Source organism: Leptonychotes weddellii, chromosome 4 (genome assembly GCF_054177405.1).
Source record: "Leptonychotes weddellii isolate Sample4059 chromosome 4, ASM5417740v2, whole genome shotgun sequence".
NCBI lineage: Eukaryota > Metazoa > Chordata > Mammalia > Carnivora > Phocidae > Leptonychotes > Leptonychotes weddellii.
Window position 1 is genome coordinate 117,410,375 of NC_138372.1, and position 15,876 is coordinate 117,426,250.

A 15,876-nucleotide genomic window follows, 5' to 3' on the forward strand; every position below is an offset into this window, starting at 1 on the left:
TTATGTCCAATACAGATTTGCCTCTTCCAAATAGATGACTGGATGCACAATGTTGGTATTATATGCAACTGGAACAACTCTTTAAAATTATTCTTAGGAGATAAAAATTGGAAAACTTGTTTACTTAGCATTATATCACACACAGGGTTTTTTTGGATTTGTGGGTTTCTTTATAAACTTCCGTAAGTATTCTAAATTTGAACAGTCCTATCAACCATTTCTACACCAACAAGCAAAATAAGATGCTTAGACCTAACTGTATAATTTTTATTAAGCTAAAATAAACAATAACTTTTTAATTATTAAACTATTTTTATATATTATATAAAAAGAGAAATTGATCATTTCTATCTTTACTTTATAAAAAACTCAGTCATTGCAGCATTATTTACAATAGCCAAATTATGGAAGCAGCCCAATTGTCCAGCCATAGATGAATGGATAAAGAAGAGGTGGGATATATATATATATATATGTATATATATGAGTATTAGCCATAAAAAAGAATGGAGCTAGACAGTATTATGCTAAATGAAGCTAGACAGTATTATGCTAAATGAAATAAGTCAGTCAGAGAAAGACAAATACTGTATGATTTCACTCATATGTGGAATATAAGAAACGAAATGAACAAAGGGAATGAAAGAGAGAGACAAACCAAGAAACAGACTCTTAACTATAGAGAACAAAATGATGGTTACCAGAGGGGAGGTGGGTAGAGGGATGGAAGAAATAGGTGACAGGAATTAAAGAGTACACTTATCAGGATGAGCACGGAGTAATGTGTAGACTTTTTGAATCACTACATTGTACACCTGAAACTAACATAACGCTGTATGTTAACTACACTGGAATTGAAATAAAAAACCTAAAAAAAAAAAAACTCAGTCATACTTTCTGTTCTTTGTATCCAAATGTATTTTTGTCAATATTTAAAAAGTAAATAACGCATCTTTAGAGTATCCACAAAGCAAATTTTTAAAATAATTATAATTACCTTCCTCATTCTCTCACCTTCAATTATCATTCAGTTGTTTTTTGTGCATGTGCTACTCATACCTGTTGACTACACAGATGGCCTGCTATGAAGAAAGTACAGAGAACAACACATATAGAACACAACAAGACAACAGAAAGAAACAAGTCAGTGCCTTACCTGGGTTATTATTAACATTACTTTTCGGTGGTTTCTGAACTGGTTTGGGAAGTGTAGATTCAGTCAAAGCTTTATTAGCAACGGCTTGTTGGGCCTTCTTTATACTGCTCCCTTCGGATTCCCATGTCTGCTCACCAAGACTCAGTTGCACTGAGAACATCTTCGAAAAACAGAGAGAGACAAAGAAAACATTAAATTTTTCAGGAAATAAAATACACTGTCTGAGAGAAAAACAGATATACCATAGAATCAAAATTTTAGAGCTAGGGGTGACCTTACAAATTATTTGCACAAAAATCTTATTCCACCTAGTGCAATCATTTTAAGAGATTGTACCAGATCCTGTTCTATCCATTCAAAGGCTTAGCGGCAGCTCTAAGTATACATTTTGGGTAGAATAAAACAAGAAGAAATCACTTCCCTAAATAGAATCATATTGTTAACATCCTCATAAAAGCAGAATAAGTACAAAGAAGATGAGAAACTAAAAGAATCCACAAGGCCCTGTCTCTGTAACACTTATAAAATCTAATTCCTTAAATGTCATACTTAGTACAATCTAGTCAAAGAGTCAGGCAATCCTACTAAATATTATGTCACCAGGAAACTCTCAATCCTCCACGCTCAACATTTAACCAGTCACCAAATTCTGTTAATTTTCTCACTAGTACTCTCAAATCTCTCTCTCTAAAAAAAAGAAACAAACAAACAAAAAACCCCTCAAATCCAATTGTATCACCCCAACCAACTCCATGTTAAAAACCTTTCAATGTTCCCATTGTGGTGTGGCACAAAAGTTCTACCTGTCCATCTTCATTTCATAACCACCCTTTCCTTTGTCATCTGAACATTCCATTCACACCATTATTTCCATGTGAGCTCAAAACCTATTGTTCACCTTCCAAAATTGAGGATCAAGTTACAGAATACACACACAATCTGCTGTTTTCCATAGACTGCTTACTACTTTGTAGGAATACAAAATATTAACCCCAAGATACTTTTAATTAAAAAGAAATAAATGTATAATTGCAGGAAGGAGAACAGGTAGAAAATACCTTTACCAAGTGATTAAAGTTAGCATCATCAATAATCATACAAACATCATGTACCTCCTGATATGATCCAATGAGAAGCCTTTAGTATTCTTGGCCAAAAATGTTTAACCAGAATCTAATCATAGGAGGAAAACCAGACAAGCTAGATTATGGTATATTCTGTAAGACAACGGGCCTAAACTCTTCAAAAATGTCAATGTCATGAAAGGAAAAAATACAACAAAGAATATATACCATAATCTAAATTTGTCTGGTTTTTTCCCCCCTACGATTAATCCATATGATTTAAACTTTTCTGCCTCCATTTTCCTAGGCTCACAGGCCAGACACCTTTAAGTGGTCTTCCTTGTCTCCATTTCTCTCTCCATGCACCTGCATCCAATTATCAAGCTACTGACTCAACTTCAAAAATATTTTTCAGATCTGGCTTCCTCTCTTTATTCTCTTTGCCAATGTCTTAGCAAGGAATATCAACCTCTCTCCCCTAAACTACTATAAGACCATCCTAACATCATTCCCTTAACATAAGACCTTCCCATTCAAACTATCCTTCTTACCACCACCAACATCAACATTCTATAAAATACAAATGTATCCAAGTCAATCCTCTGCTTTTCTGAAACTTCTCTACAGGATCCCACTAGCTTATTGTACACCTAAAACTAATATAATGTAATATGTCAATTATATTTCAATAAAACTGGAGAAAATAAAGAGTCCCACTGCATAAGGAATCCTGGGACACACTGAGTTTAAGTGGTAGCTTATAACAATTATTAAGCAATCATAAAGAATAGAGTAGACATGGGGCGCCTGGGTGGCTCAGTTGGTTAAGCAACTGCCTTCGGCTCAGGTCATGATCCTGGAGTCCCGGGATCGAGTCCCCCATCGGGCTCCCTGCTCAGCGAGAAGCCTGCTTCTCGCTCTGACCCTCCCCCCTCTCATGTACTCTCTCTCATTCTCGTTCTCTCAAATAAATAAATAAATCTTTAAATAAAAAAAAAAGAATAGAGTAGACATGAACATACCATAAACCAACAAAACCTGATTGACATTTTTAGAAACCTCTACCCAAAAAGACCAAAAAGAGCAGAAAATACATTTGTTCTCTCTCTGCCCCCATCCCTCACACATGCATGTACACGTTCTCTCTCTCTAATAAATAAATAAATCTTAATAAAAGAGAACCTGAAGTTAACAGGAAAAAAAGTCATAAAGATAAAAGCAAACATTAATGAAATAGAAAATAAAATCAATAAAACCAAGAGCTGATTCTTCGCAGAGATCAATAAAATTGGTAAACCTCCAGCCAGACTAATCTTGGGGGAAAAAAAAGACACCAATTACTAGTATTAGGAAATGAGAGAAGTGACATCACTCTAGATTCCTAAAGTATTAAAAAGATAACAATGGAGTATTTTTAACAGCTTTATACCAATAAACTCAACAACTTAAAGTCTGTTAAAGACACAATTACTAAAGCTCATTCAAGAAGAAATAAGTAACCCAAATAGCCCTATATATTTTAAAGAAATTGAATCTGTAGTTTAAAATCTTTCCACAATACAGGACCAGATGGTTTCAATGATAAATTCTACTAAATATTTAAGTAAGAAATAATACCAGTTCACACAAACTCTTCCCCAAAAAAAGAGTAAGATATTAGGGAAAACAATATAAATCAAAACTACAGACCAGTATCTCTGATAAAGATAGATAAAAATCCTTCACAAAATATTAAACAAGGAATGCAAACTGGCATAGCCACTCTGAAAAACAGTATGGAGGTTCCTCAAACAGTTAAAAATAGAACTATCCTATGATCCATTTTGTATTTACCCAAAGAATACCCCAATGTTTATAGCAGCATTATCTACAATAGCCAAATTATGGAAACAACCAAAGTGTCCATCAACTGATGAATGGAGAAAGAAGATGTGGTATAAAGGGAAGACCCATAAGGCTAGCTGGCAGATCTCTCAACAGAAACTTGGCAAGCCAGAAGGGGGTGGCATGATATAGTCAACATGCTAAATGGGAAAAATGTGAAGCCAAGAATTCTCTATCTAACAAAGCTATCATTCAGAATAGAAGGAGAGATAAAGAGTTTCCCAGACCAAAAAAAAACTAAAGGAGTTCATAACCACTAAACCAGCCCTGCAAGCAATATTAAAGGGAACGCCCTAAGTGGAAAGGAAAGACCAGAAGTGACAAAGACAAGAAAGGAACAGAGAAAATCTCCAGAAACAATGACAAAACAAGCAATAAAATGGCACTAAAGGGGACCCTGGGTGGTTCGGTCAGTTAAGTGTCTGTCTTCAGCTTGGGTCATGATCCTGGAGTCCTGGGACCGAGCCCCTCATCAGGGTCTCTGCTCAGCGGGGAGCCTGCTTGTCCCTCTCCCTCTGCCTGTCACTCCCCCTGCTTGAGTTCTCTCTCTCCCTCTCTCCCAGTGAAATAAATAAATAAAATCTTTTTTAAAAAATGGCACTAAATACATATCTATCAATAATTACTCTCAATGTAAAAGGACTTCTTGCTCCAATCAAAAGAGATATGGTGTCAGAATGGATAAGAAAACAAGACCCATCTATACACTGCCTATATATATGAGACGTCGTTTTAGACCTAAAGACACATGCAGATTCAAAGTTAGGGGATGGAGAAACATTTATCATGCAAATGGATGTCAAAAGAAAGCTGGAGTAGCAACACGTATATCATACAAACAAAATTTTAAAACAAAGACTGTAACAAGAGATGAAGAAGGGCATTATATCATAATAAAGGGCACTATCCAATAAGAAAATCTAACAATTGTAAATATTTATGCCCCCAACATGGGAGTACCCAAATACATAAAACTATTAATAACAAACATTAAGGAAATCCTTGATAATAATACAATAATAGCAGGGGACTTTAACATCCACTTACAGCAATGCATAGATCATCTAAGCAGAAAACCAACAAGGAAACAATGGCTTTGAATGAAACACTGAAACAGATGGACTTCACAGATATATTCAGAACATTCCATCCTAAAGAAGCAGAATATACATTCTTTTCAAGTGCACAAGGGACATTCTCCAGTACAGATCACATACTAGGTCAAAAAACAGGCCTCAACAAGTACAAAAAGATTACGATCATACCATGCATATTTTCTGACCACAAAGCTATGAAACTTAAAGTCAACCACAAGAAAAAATTTGGAAAGACCACAAATACAAGGAGGTTAAACAACATGCTTCTAAACAATGAATGCGTCAACCAGGAAAAAATACATGGAAAATGAATGAAAATGAAAACACAATGGTCCAAAACATTTGGGATGCAGCAAAAGCAATCCTAGGAGGGAAGTATATAGCAATACAGGCTTAGCTCAAGAAGCAAGAAAAATCTCAAATACACAACCTAACCTTACACCTAAAGGAGCTAGAAAAACAACAACAAATGGAGCCTAAAGCCAGCAGAAAAAGGGAAATAATAAAGTTTAGAACAGAAATAAATGATGTAGAAACTAAAAGAACAATAGAAGAGATCAATGAAACCAGGAGCTGGTTGTTTGAAAAAATTAATAAAATTGATAAACCCCTAGCCAGACTCATCAAAAAGAAAGAAGGATCCAAATGAGAGAAATCACAACCAACACCACAGAAATACAAACAATTATAAGAGAATATTATGAAAAACTATAGGCCAACAAATTGGACAACCTAGAAGAAATGGAAATTCCTAAAAACATATCAACTACCAAAACTGAAGAAATAGAAAACTGTTTGAACAGACTGACAACCGGCAGAGAAATTGAATCAGTAATCAAAAATCTCCCAACAAACAAAAGTCCAGGGCCAGATGGCTTCACAGTGAATTCTACCAAACATTTATTATTTTTTTTAAAGATTTATTTATTTGACAGTGAGAGACACAGCAAGAGAGGGAACACAAGCAGGGGGAGTGGGAGAGGGAGAAGCAGGCTTCCTGCAGAGCAGGGAGCCCAATGCGGGACTCAATCCCAGGACCCTGGGACCATGACGAGCCGAAGGCAGACGCTTAACAACTGAGCCACCCAGGCGCCCCTCTACCAAACATTTAAAGAAGAGTTAATACCAAAAAAACAGAAATGGAAGGAAAATATCCAAATTCATTCTATGAGGCCAGCATTACCCTGATACCAAAACGAGACAAAGACTCCACTAAAAAAGAGAATCACAGGCCAATATCCCTGATGAATACAGATGCAAAAATTCTCAATAAAATACTAGCAAATCAAATCCAACTGTATGTTAAAAGAATCATTCACCACAGTCAAGGATGTATTTCTGTTTGCAAGGTGGTTCAATATTCACAAATCAATCAATGTGATATGCCACATCAATAAAAGAAACTATAAGAACCATGTAATCCTTTTAATAGATGCAGAAAAAGCATTTGTACAACATCCATTCATGACAAAAACACTCAACAAAGCAGGTTTTGAGGGAACATACCTAAACATCATAAAGGCCATATATGAAAAACTCACAGCTACTATCATCCTCAATGGGGAAAAACTGAGAGTGTTTCCCCTATGGTCAGGAAAACAGAGGAATGTCCACTCTCACCACTGTTATTTAACATAGTACTGGAAGTCATAGCCACAGCAATCAGACAACAAAAAGAAATAAAAGGTATGCAAATCAGCAAGTAAGAAGTCAAACTTTTACTATTTGCAGATGACATGACACTCTATATAGAAAACCCAAAAGATTTCACCACAAAATTGCCAGAACTGATACACAAATTCAGTAAAGTCATACAATACAAAATCAATGTACAGAAATTTGTTGCATTTCTATACACCAATGAAGCAGCAGCAGAAGAAATCAAGGAAACAATCACGTTTACAACTGCACCAAAAACCATAAGATACCTAGGTATAAACCTAACCAAAGAGGTAAAAGATCTGTACACTGAAAACTATAAAACACTGATGAAAGAAATTAAAGAGGACACAAAGAAATGGAAAAACATTCCATGCTCAGGGACTGGAAGAACAAATACTGTTAAAATGTCCATACTATCCCAAGCAATCTACAAATTTAATGCAATCCCTATCAAAATACCACCAGCATTTTTCACAGAGCTAGAACAAACAATCCTAAAATTTGTATGGAACCACAAAAGACCCCAAAAAGCCAAAGGCAGCTTGAAAAAGAAAAGCAAAGCTGGAGGCATCACAATTCCAGATTGCAAGTTATATTCCAAAGCTGTAGTGATCAAGACAGTATGGTACTGGCATAAAAATAGACATATAGATCAACAGAACAGAATAGAAAGCCCAGAAACGAAACCACACTGTACAGTCAATTAATCTTCAACAAAGCAGGAAAGAATAGCCAATGGAAAAAAGACCATCTCTTCAACAAATGGAGTCGGAAAACTGGTCAGCAATATGCAAAAGAATGAAACTGGACCACTTTCTTACACTAAACACAAAAATAAATTCAAAATGGATGAAAGACCTAACTGTGAGACAGGAAACCATTAAAATCCCAGAGGAGAACACGACAGTAACCTCTTTGACATCAACCTTTGGACCTTCTTACTAGACATATCTCCTGAGGCAAGGGAAACAAAAGCAAAAATGAACTATTGGGACTTCATCAAGATAAAAAGCTTCTGCACAGCAAAGGCAACAATCAACAAAACTAAAAGGCAACCTATGGAATGGGAGAAGATATTTGCAAATGACGTATCTAATAAAGGGTTAGTATCCAAAATATATAAAGAACTTATGAAACTCAATACCCAAAAAACAAATAATCCAGTTAAAAATGGGCAAAAGACATGAACAGACATTTTTCCAAAGAAGACATACAGATGGCCAACAGACACATGAAAAGATGCTCAGCATCACTCATCATCAAGGAAATACAAATCAAAACCACAATGTATCACCTCACACCAGCCAGAATAGCTAAAATGAACACAGGAAACAACAGGTGTTGGGAGGGGATGCGGAGAAGGGGGAACCCTCTTACACTGTTGGTGGGAATGCAAGCTGGTACAGCCACTCTGGAAAACAGTGTGAAGATTCCTCAAAAAGTTAAATACAGAAGTACCCTACAATCCAGCAACTGCACTACTAGGTATTCACCCAAAGGATACAAAAATACTAATTCAAAGGGATACATATACCCCAGTGTTTATAGCAGCATTATCCACAATAGCCAAATTATGGAAAGAGCCCAAATGTTCATCCACCGATGAATGGATAAAGATGTGGGAGACACACACACACACACACACACACACACACACACACACTAGAATAGTATTCAGCCATAAAAAAGAATGAAATCTTGCCATTTGCAATGACATGGATGGAACTAGAGAGTATAATCCTAAGTGAAGCCAGTCAGAGAAAGACAAGTACTATCTGAATCACTCATGTGGAATTTAAGAAACAAAACAAAGGGGGGAAAAAGAAAGAGGGAGGCAAACCAAGAAACAGATTCTTAACTATATAAAACAAACTGATAGCTACCAGAGGGGAAGTAGGTGGGGAGATGGGTAAAATAGGTGATAGGGATTAAGAAGTGCACTTGTTGTGATGAGCACTGGGTGTTGTACGAGACTGCTGAATGACTATATTGTACACCCGAAACTAATATTACACTTCATGTTAACTAACTGGATTTTAAATAAAAGCTTAAAAAAATCTACTAACAAATGGGATCCATCAATATAGAAATGAGCTAATACATCGTAACCAAGTGTTTTATCCCAGAAATGCAAGGGTAGATTCTACATTTGAGAGTCAATCAACATAATTCACAATATTGAGATTAAAAACAGAAAAACCATATATTACCATCTCAATCAATGTAGAACCACATGACAAAAATCAACATCTATTCATGTTAAAAACTCTCAGTAAACGTTAAGTAGAAAAGAATTTCTTCAGTCTGATAAAGGGCATCTACAGAAAAGGTACATCTAACATAATTAATGGGGGGAAACTGAAATGACTGCCCATAAGATCAGAAATAAGTTGAGAGATGTCTGCTCTCATCACTTCTATTTAACATTGCACTTTAAGTTCTAGCCAATGCAATCAGGCAAGAGAAATAAATAAAAGACATTAAAAGTGGAAAGCAGGATTAAAAACTGTCTAAATCGAGCACCTGGGTGGCTCAGTGAGTTAAGCGTCTGCCTTTGGCTAGGTCATGATCCCAGGGTCCTGGGATCGAGCCCTGAATCAGGGAGCCTGCTTCTCCCTTTCCTCCCAGCTCGTGCTTTCTCTCACTCTGTCTCTCTCTCAAATAAATAAAATCTTTAAAAAAAAATTAAAAAATTAAATAAAAAATTAAACTGTCTTTATTCATAAATGACATGTGGAACCCCCAACAAAATCTAAAAAGGAATTTTTTAAAAAGCTACTAGAGCTGATAAGTGAGTTTAGCAAGACTTCCAGAATACTACATCAATACACAAAAATTGGTGTATTTCTGTATAGTAGCAATAATCAATAAGAACAAGAAACTAAAATTTAAAAAACGAGCACTGGACAAGAGCAACAAAAATATGCAATACTTAAGGATAAATCTAAAGATATAAAATACTTGACTACTGAAAACTACAAATACTGTTGAGAGAAATTAAATAATATCTAAATAAATAAGAGATACTTTGTTCGTGTGTTGGAAAACTCAATTTTTCTACCATGTTAATTTGCCCCAAATTGAGCTATAGATTCACAGCAGTTCTATTCAAAATCCCAGCAGGGTGTTTTATAGAAAGGACAAGCTGACTTTAAATTCATATAAAAATGCAAAGAAACAATTCTGAAAAAAAGAACAAAATTAATGGGCTACTACTACCAGATTTCAAGAATTATAAAGCTACTGCAAACCAAACAGCACAGCATTTGCAAAAAGATGAGAAAATAAATCAACAGAACAGACTCCAGAAATGGAAACATATATGGACAGCTGATTTTTGACAAAGGTGCACAGCAATGCAGTGAAGAAAGGATAATCTCTTCAACAATTGGACATCCATTTGCAAAAAAATAAATAAGCCTTGCTCCATATCTTACATGACATACAAAAATTAACACAAAATGGCAATTAGATCTAAATGTAAGACCTAAATGTATGATCTAAGTGTAAGACCTAAACAAATAAAATAACATAGGAGAAAATCTTATCTTTTATGAGGCAAAGATTTCTCAGACATCTACCAAAAGTACAACTATACAGGGAATAAATGGATAAGTTGGACTTCATCAAAATTAACAACTACTCCTCTCTAAAGATACTGTTAAAAAAAGAAAAGATAAGCCACAGAGTAGGAGGAAATAACTGCCAAACATATATCTAATAAGGGACTTGTATTCACAATACCCAAGGAGGGACATGAGAGAAGACAATAAAGTAGGAAGTTTCAATGAAAGAAAAGTGCCTATGATATAGCAAATACTCAATAGATATTTTACCAAGGATTTTTTTAATCCTATATACACTAACAAGCAATGATATAATTATCTGGGTACCCCCATCATCAACATAGTTGCTAAGAATTTACAAATCATCATTCCATTACACTACACCAGAACAGATAACGTATTTCTCAAATTACAGATGAGAAAACTGAAACTCTAAATTACTTGCTCAAGGCCACATAAGCTGGATAATGCAGGGCAAAGATCAAGCTTGACAAATCTAGCTAGCATAAGAAAAAAAAAAAAAGACTACTTGGCTTCAAAGCCACTGGGTTATACTGTCTCCCTCAGTGATATCTATTCCAAAGTAAACCTCAGAGTGCAGCTACTGGAGCTTTCTTACCACTTACTCATGCATACTGAAAACTTCTCAAAATAGGGAAGTAGAGGAAAAGAAGAAAATACATTTTGTGTTCTTTCTGATTCTCTTCCTTACACTCTACACTATAATAGCCTTCTTTAGAAGTTTAAAAAGTCAAAACAATCCATAAAAAAAAAAAATGAACTGTATTTAGGTACCTGGGAGATATAGCAATGTCGTAATAACTCATGTTAATATAAGGTATACCAAATTACTTCAGAGCTCAACTTGAAAGTGAGCAGAAAAACAAAAGAGGGCAAGGAAAATATTACAATTTGTTATTTAATAGTTACATGTTAAAAATTGCCGTAAGTTGTTCAGATTCTGTAAGACTCAGTGGAGGAAAGAGGAAAGCACGTAAACATAACTACTTCCCATCAACAAGTATGTATGAAAAGACAACTCTACACCACTCTGAAGACATTTATCTTATGTTTCTTAACTCTGGATGCACATTTGAGTCATCTGAGACCTTAAAAATAATCCCGATGTCTGGGCTTCATCCAAGACCAATCAAATTAGAATTTCTGAGGGTAAGACTCAGGCATAAGTGTTTTTTAAATTGTCATGTAACTGGTTAATCTCCCAAGAAAATAAGTGACACTTAGCAAGTGCTAACCAAGGGGAGCAAGACTGATGAGGATACATACAAGGTATATGGAATTTAAGCTGGATAAGAACCATGTGAGGACTGAGAGGAGTAAGAAATAGTAAAAGGGTGGTAGAATCAATGGATTTGTGGTGTGGAAGAAGTACTAAAGTTAAACAGAGGGAATGAACTATAAAGTTAGGAGATGTCAGAGAGAGATGAATGCTTGAGATTAAAATTATGGAGGGTCTCGCAGTTACTGGTTATGATCAAGTCAAGAGTATGATCACAGGAATGAGTCGCTGGAGGAGAGGGAAGCAAGATAACAATAGAAGTGCAAGAAACTGAAATGTCAGCATGTTGGATCAATCATCTACTTAACGAAATCACCAAAAATTAAAACATGATGAATTAGAGTAAAAGTGAGGCATGAGAAATGTGATGGAATCAGCCAGAGGTCAACAAATGACTACCGTGGTGACATGGGGGTTAGTCTATTAACATGAAATTCAAAACTGGGGAGTCATCTCAGGGAAGAATTCCTGGAATTAGAAATGAGGAGCTAAGAAGACAGATCCTACAGGAGCCATAAAATATAGAAGAACAATAACCCTAAAAAAGCTCAGTCTAGTACAATCATAATGACCAACATGTATCATTATGTACAGCACATCGGTGACTACACCTGAGGAAGTCAGGTCCTGCTGAAGGCCCAGTGGAGGGATCAGAGAAGTTTCACAGAGGTTTAATGGTATGTGAGCTGACCATTCCAAAATGTGTAAGAACAAAAGGACCCTCAAGGCGGGGAGACACTACAACATAGGCGAAGGAGAGAGATGTGAAAAAAACACGGAACATTCTAAGAAATGCAAACAGTTCAACATGATTAAGGCCAGAAAGGGAATGAATATGAAATGAGTATGAATTAATGGGCACAAAAGAGAGTCAGGATAAATGACTTAACTTAGGCCACAACTTTTTTTCTCTACACAAATGATATTATGAACAAATTAAACTGTTGCCCAGACATCCTTCATAAAAGTCTCTAATAGGGAACAAAATTAACAGATTTAACAGATTTCAGTTTCACCTTATTCCCCTTACTTTGAAGGAGGTACTAGAAAACAAATAATCCAACAGCCATTGCTTTATACAGATTAACCAACTCTTAAGAGAATTAATTGCTTCAACATACCTCCAAATCCAAGATTAAAAATGTACCATGGAAATTTGTGTACAACTGAGACTTTTTAAAACGTATGAATAAAGCTCAAACATAAATGCATTAATTATAGACTTCTTTGTAATATATATATATGTAAACATGTATGAGGCTATATATAAATATAAATTGCTTTTCCACTTAAGAAAACAATATTAAGAATGAATGCATAAATAACAACAATACTGGTTGTTATTTTTAAACTTTTATAAATGATGAAACGTATAATTCCGTATCACACCAGAAAAGATGTCTCACTAGGTAACTGTTGTTATATTTACTCTGTGTCCATTTTTACTTTAGCAGTTATAATTTAATGGAAAGAACACTGCACCTGGGAGCCAAAGAACACATATTCAAGTGATGGCATGGGCACTTATGAGCTATTACTAAGCAAGTCACTTAACTTTTCTGTGCGTAAGTTAATTTACAAAACAGAAATCAAAATCCACATCTCCTGATTTGTTAAGGTTTTTGTGAAGTACTGTATCTGAAAGAACTTTGTAAACCATAATGAGCTATAAAATTGTTTAGTTACAGACTTCTAAATATTATTAATATAGAACTAAAAGCCTTCAGGTCATCTGCTGCCCCTCCCCCCACCCACAATGAAGCACAATTAAAACCTGAGATGATCAATCTGATAGACTTTGATAAGCATGTCTCACCACCTCTCTTCATAACCTTACCTTCGAATGAGCAGGCCCTCTTTCTTTCAGAAGTTTATACTGGGGTTGGACTCTATTGAAACGGGCTAACTCATTTACCAGACACATTGGAGTTTTCTCTTTGGGGTTTGCCATTTTATCTTGGAGAGAAGCTGTAAATAAAAAGGCTTTAAAGTTTTTGTGAAGAATGACTTTACAAAATGGAAGAAAAGCTAGTTTTGACTTTTTTAGATTGAAGTCAGATTGTAAATTTGGATTAAATTATTTTCATGAATTTTATATAAAAAAAAAAACTCAAATTATCTGGTCTTCCATTACATGCAACAGAAATATGTATCACATTTTAAACAATAAATTAAGGTAACTTTTTCCGTGAGTACCTAAATTACTCTCTATACATTTTTTGAAAACAGCATGCTTAAAGGTTTTTAAATAATATGATTATAATAATTTTTAGTTTATCTTTTAACTTTCTTTTCCTCTCAAAAAAGTTTAGCATAAACACATAATTCTCCTGATTCTTATTACTATAAAACTACATTCTACCTTTTTTATTATTTGATCTTACTTTTTTTTCCTTCTAATTTTGAGGCAGCATATTAATTGAAAGAGCTCTAGACTTGGGAATCAAGCCTAAGCTTACGTACTAGCTCGTCCAACTACTACTTTTTAGTAATTTCCTTTTCTTTTTGTTAACAAAATTTTAAAGAAAGGAGAAAGGATAATTTAACGAATGTCCATGTTCTTACCACTTAGAACTGAAATTAATACTTTCCATGTTTAAGTCTCATTAAAAAAAAAAAAAACAAAAACAGTATTATATTCCAGTTAAGTTCCCTTTATCCTTTCCAGAAACCACTACTATATGAATTTAGAATATATCCCTCTGGAATATTTTAAAATACATTTATAGGCATGTATGTATAACCATGAAAATATGGCCTTGAGATATATATAGTTTTGTAGTCACATTAATAGTAAAATAACATATACTTTTCACAACTTACTTTCTTCACTCTTCATTATGTTTTTGACATTATAACTTATATAGATCCACTGCGTTACCTTTAACTGCTGTATAATTTCCATCACAATACCACATCAGTTTTCTAATCCACTCCCCTACTGATAGACCTTTAAGTTGTTTCTTTACCCTTATGAGTAAAAAACATGCTGCCAAATGGCACTCAGAATGACTGTACCAAATTACCTTCTTTTTTTTTTTTTAAGTTTTTTTTTTTTTTTTTTATTCATGAGAGACAGAGAGAGAGACAGAGGCAGAGGGAGAGGCAGGCTCCCCGCGGAGCAGGGAGCCCGATGCGGGACTCGATCCCAGGACCCTGGGATCATGACCTGAGCCGAAGGCAAACGCTTAACCGACTGAGCCACCCAGGCATCCCCCAAATTACCTTCTGCTGACAGTATGAAAATTACCACTTCCCTTCAAACCTGAAAACATCAGTATGGTCAGGTATTTTAATTTTTGATAACCTGAGGTTTGACAAATTGTATCCCCTCTATTAGTTTTTGTTTTCCCCACTATTAATTTAATTTGCATTCCCATTTTCCTAGTGAGTCTAATCATCTTCTCATGTTATTGATCATTTGGGTTTCCTCTTTGGGAACTGCTCCTGTCTTTTTTTCTATTGATTATTTTATGTATTATATTTATCAATCTTTTCTTTTATAGTCTGTGCTTGCTATGTCTTGTTTAAGAAATCCTTCCCTAACCTGCAAGGTCTTAATGATTTTTACTTAATTTAACTAAGGCTTCTATGCTTTATCCTTAAGATAAGGGTATAATAAATCTATCCTACTTAACTCACAGGTTGTTTTGAGGTTAAGATTTTTTAATGTATGGTATTCTAAATTCTACGACAATTATTAGTAGCTTCAAAATATTTTCCTAATACTGTATTATTTTATCCTGTATTATTCATTCATCTCATTTATAGATACATTAACTGCTTTTTAGTTTTCTTTCATCTCCTATTAATCAATACCAAGAAACATTTTAAAACTTAAGCATAAAACACGCAAGTGGTTTACTTTCTGCTCAGTTAAACTAATCACAATGTGTGGAAAATACATTAAATGAATGGAAATAGCTGGTTTTAGAAACTTTACCTATTACTGAAGCGGGGGAAATCGGAGCGGTGGACGAACCATGAGAGACGATGGACTCTGAAAAACAAACTGAGGGTTCTAGAGGGGAGGGGGGTGGGAGGATGGGTTGGCCTGGTGGTGGGTATTGAGGAGGGCACGTTCTGCATGGAGCACTGGGTGTTGTGCACGAACAATGAATCATGGAACACTTCATCTAGAACTAAT

The 15,876-nt window shown here is 35.0% G+C and overlaps 1 protein-coding gene across 13 annotated transcripts in view; it reads right to left on the reverse strand.

Moving 5' to 3' along the window:
- STAU2 (staufen double-stranded RNA binding protein 2) overlaps positions 1–15,876 on the reverse strand; it is a 311,591-nt gene that overhangs the window by 259,511 nt on the left and 36,204 nt on the right. For 7 of the 13 annotated variants that reach the window (XM_081816134.1, XM_081816132.1, XM_081816137.1 and 4 more), the window contains one exon: positions 1,157–1,316. In XM_081816134.1, the coding sequence (XP_081672260.1) occupies positions 1,157–1,316 (160 nt within the window). Of the gene's footprint in view, positions 1–1,156; positions 1,317–13,566; positions 13,698–15,876 lie in introns of all 13 variants that reach the window. The other 6 variants (XM_081816129.1, XM_081816128.1, XM_081816127.1 and 3 more) reach the window with 1 other exon arrangement.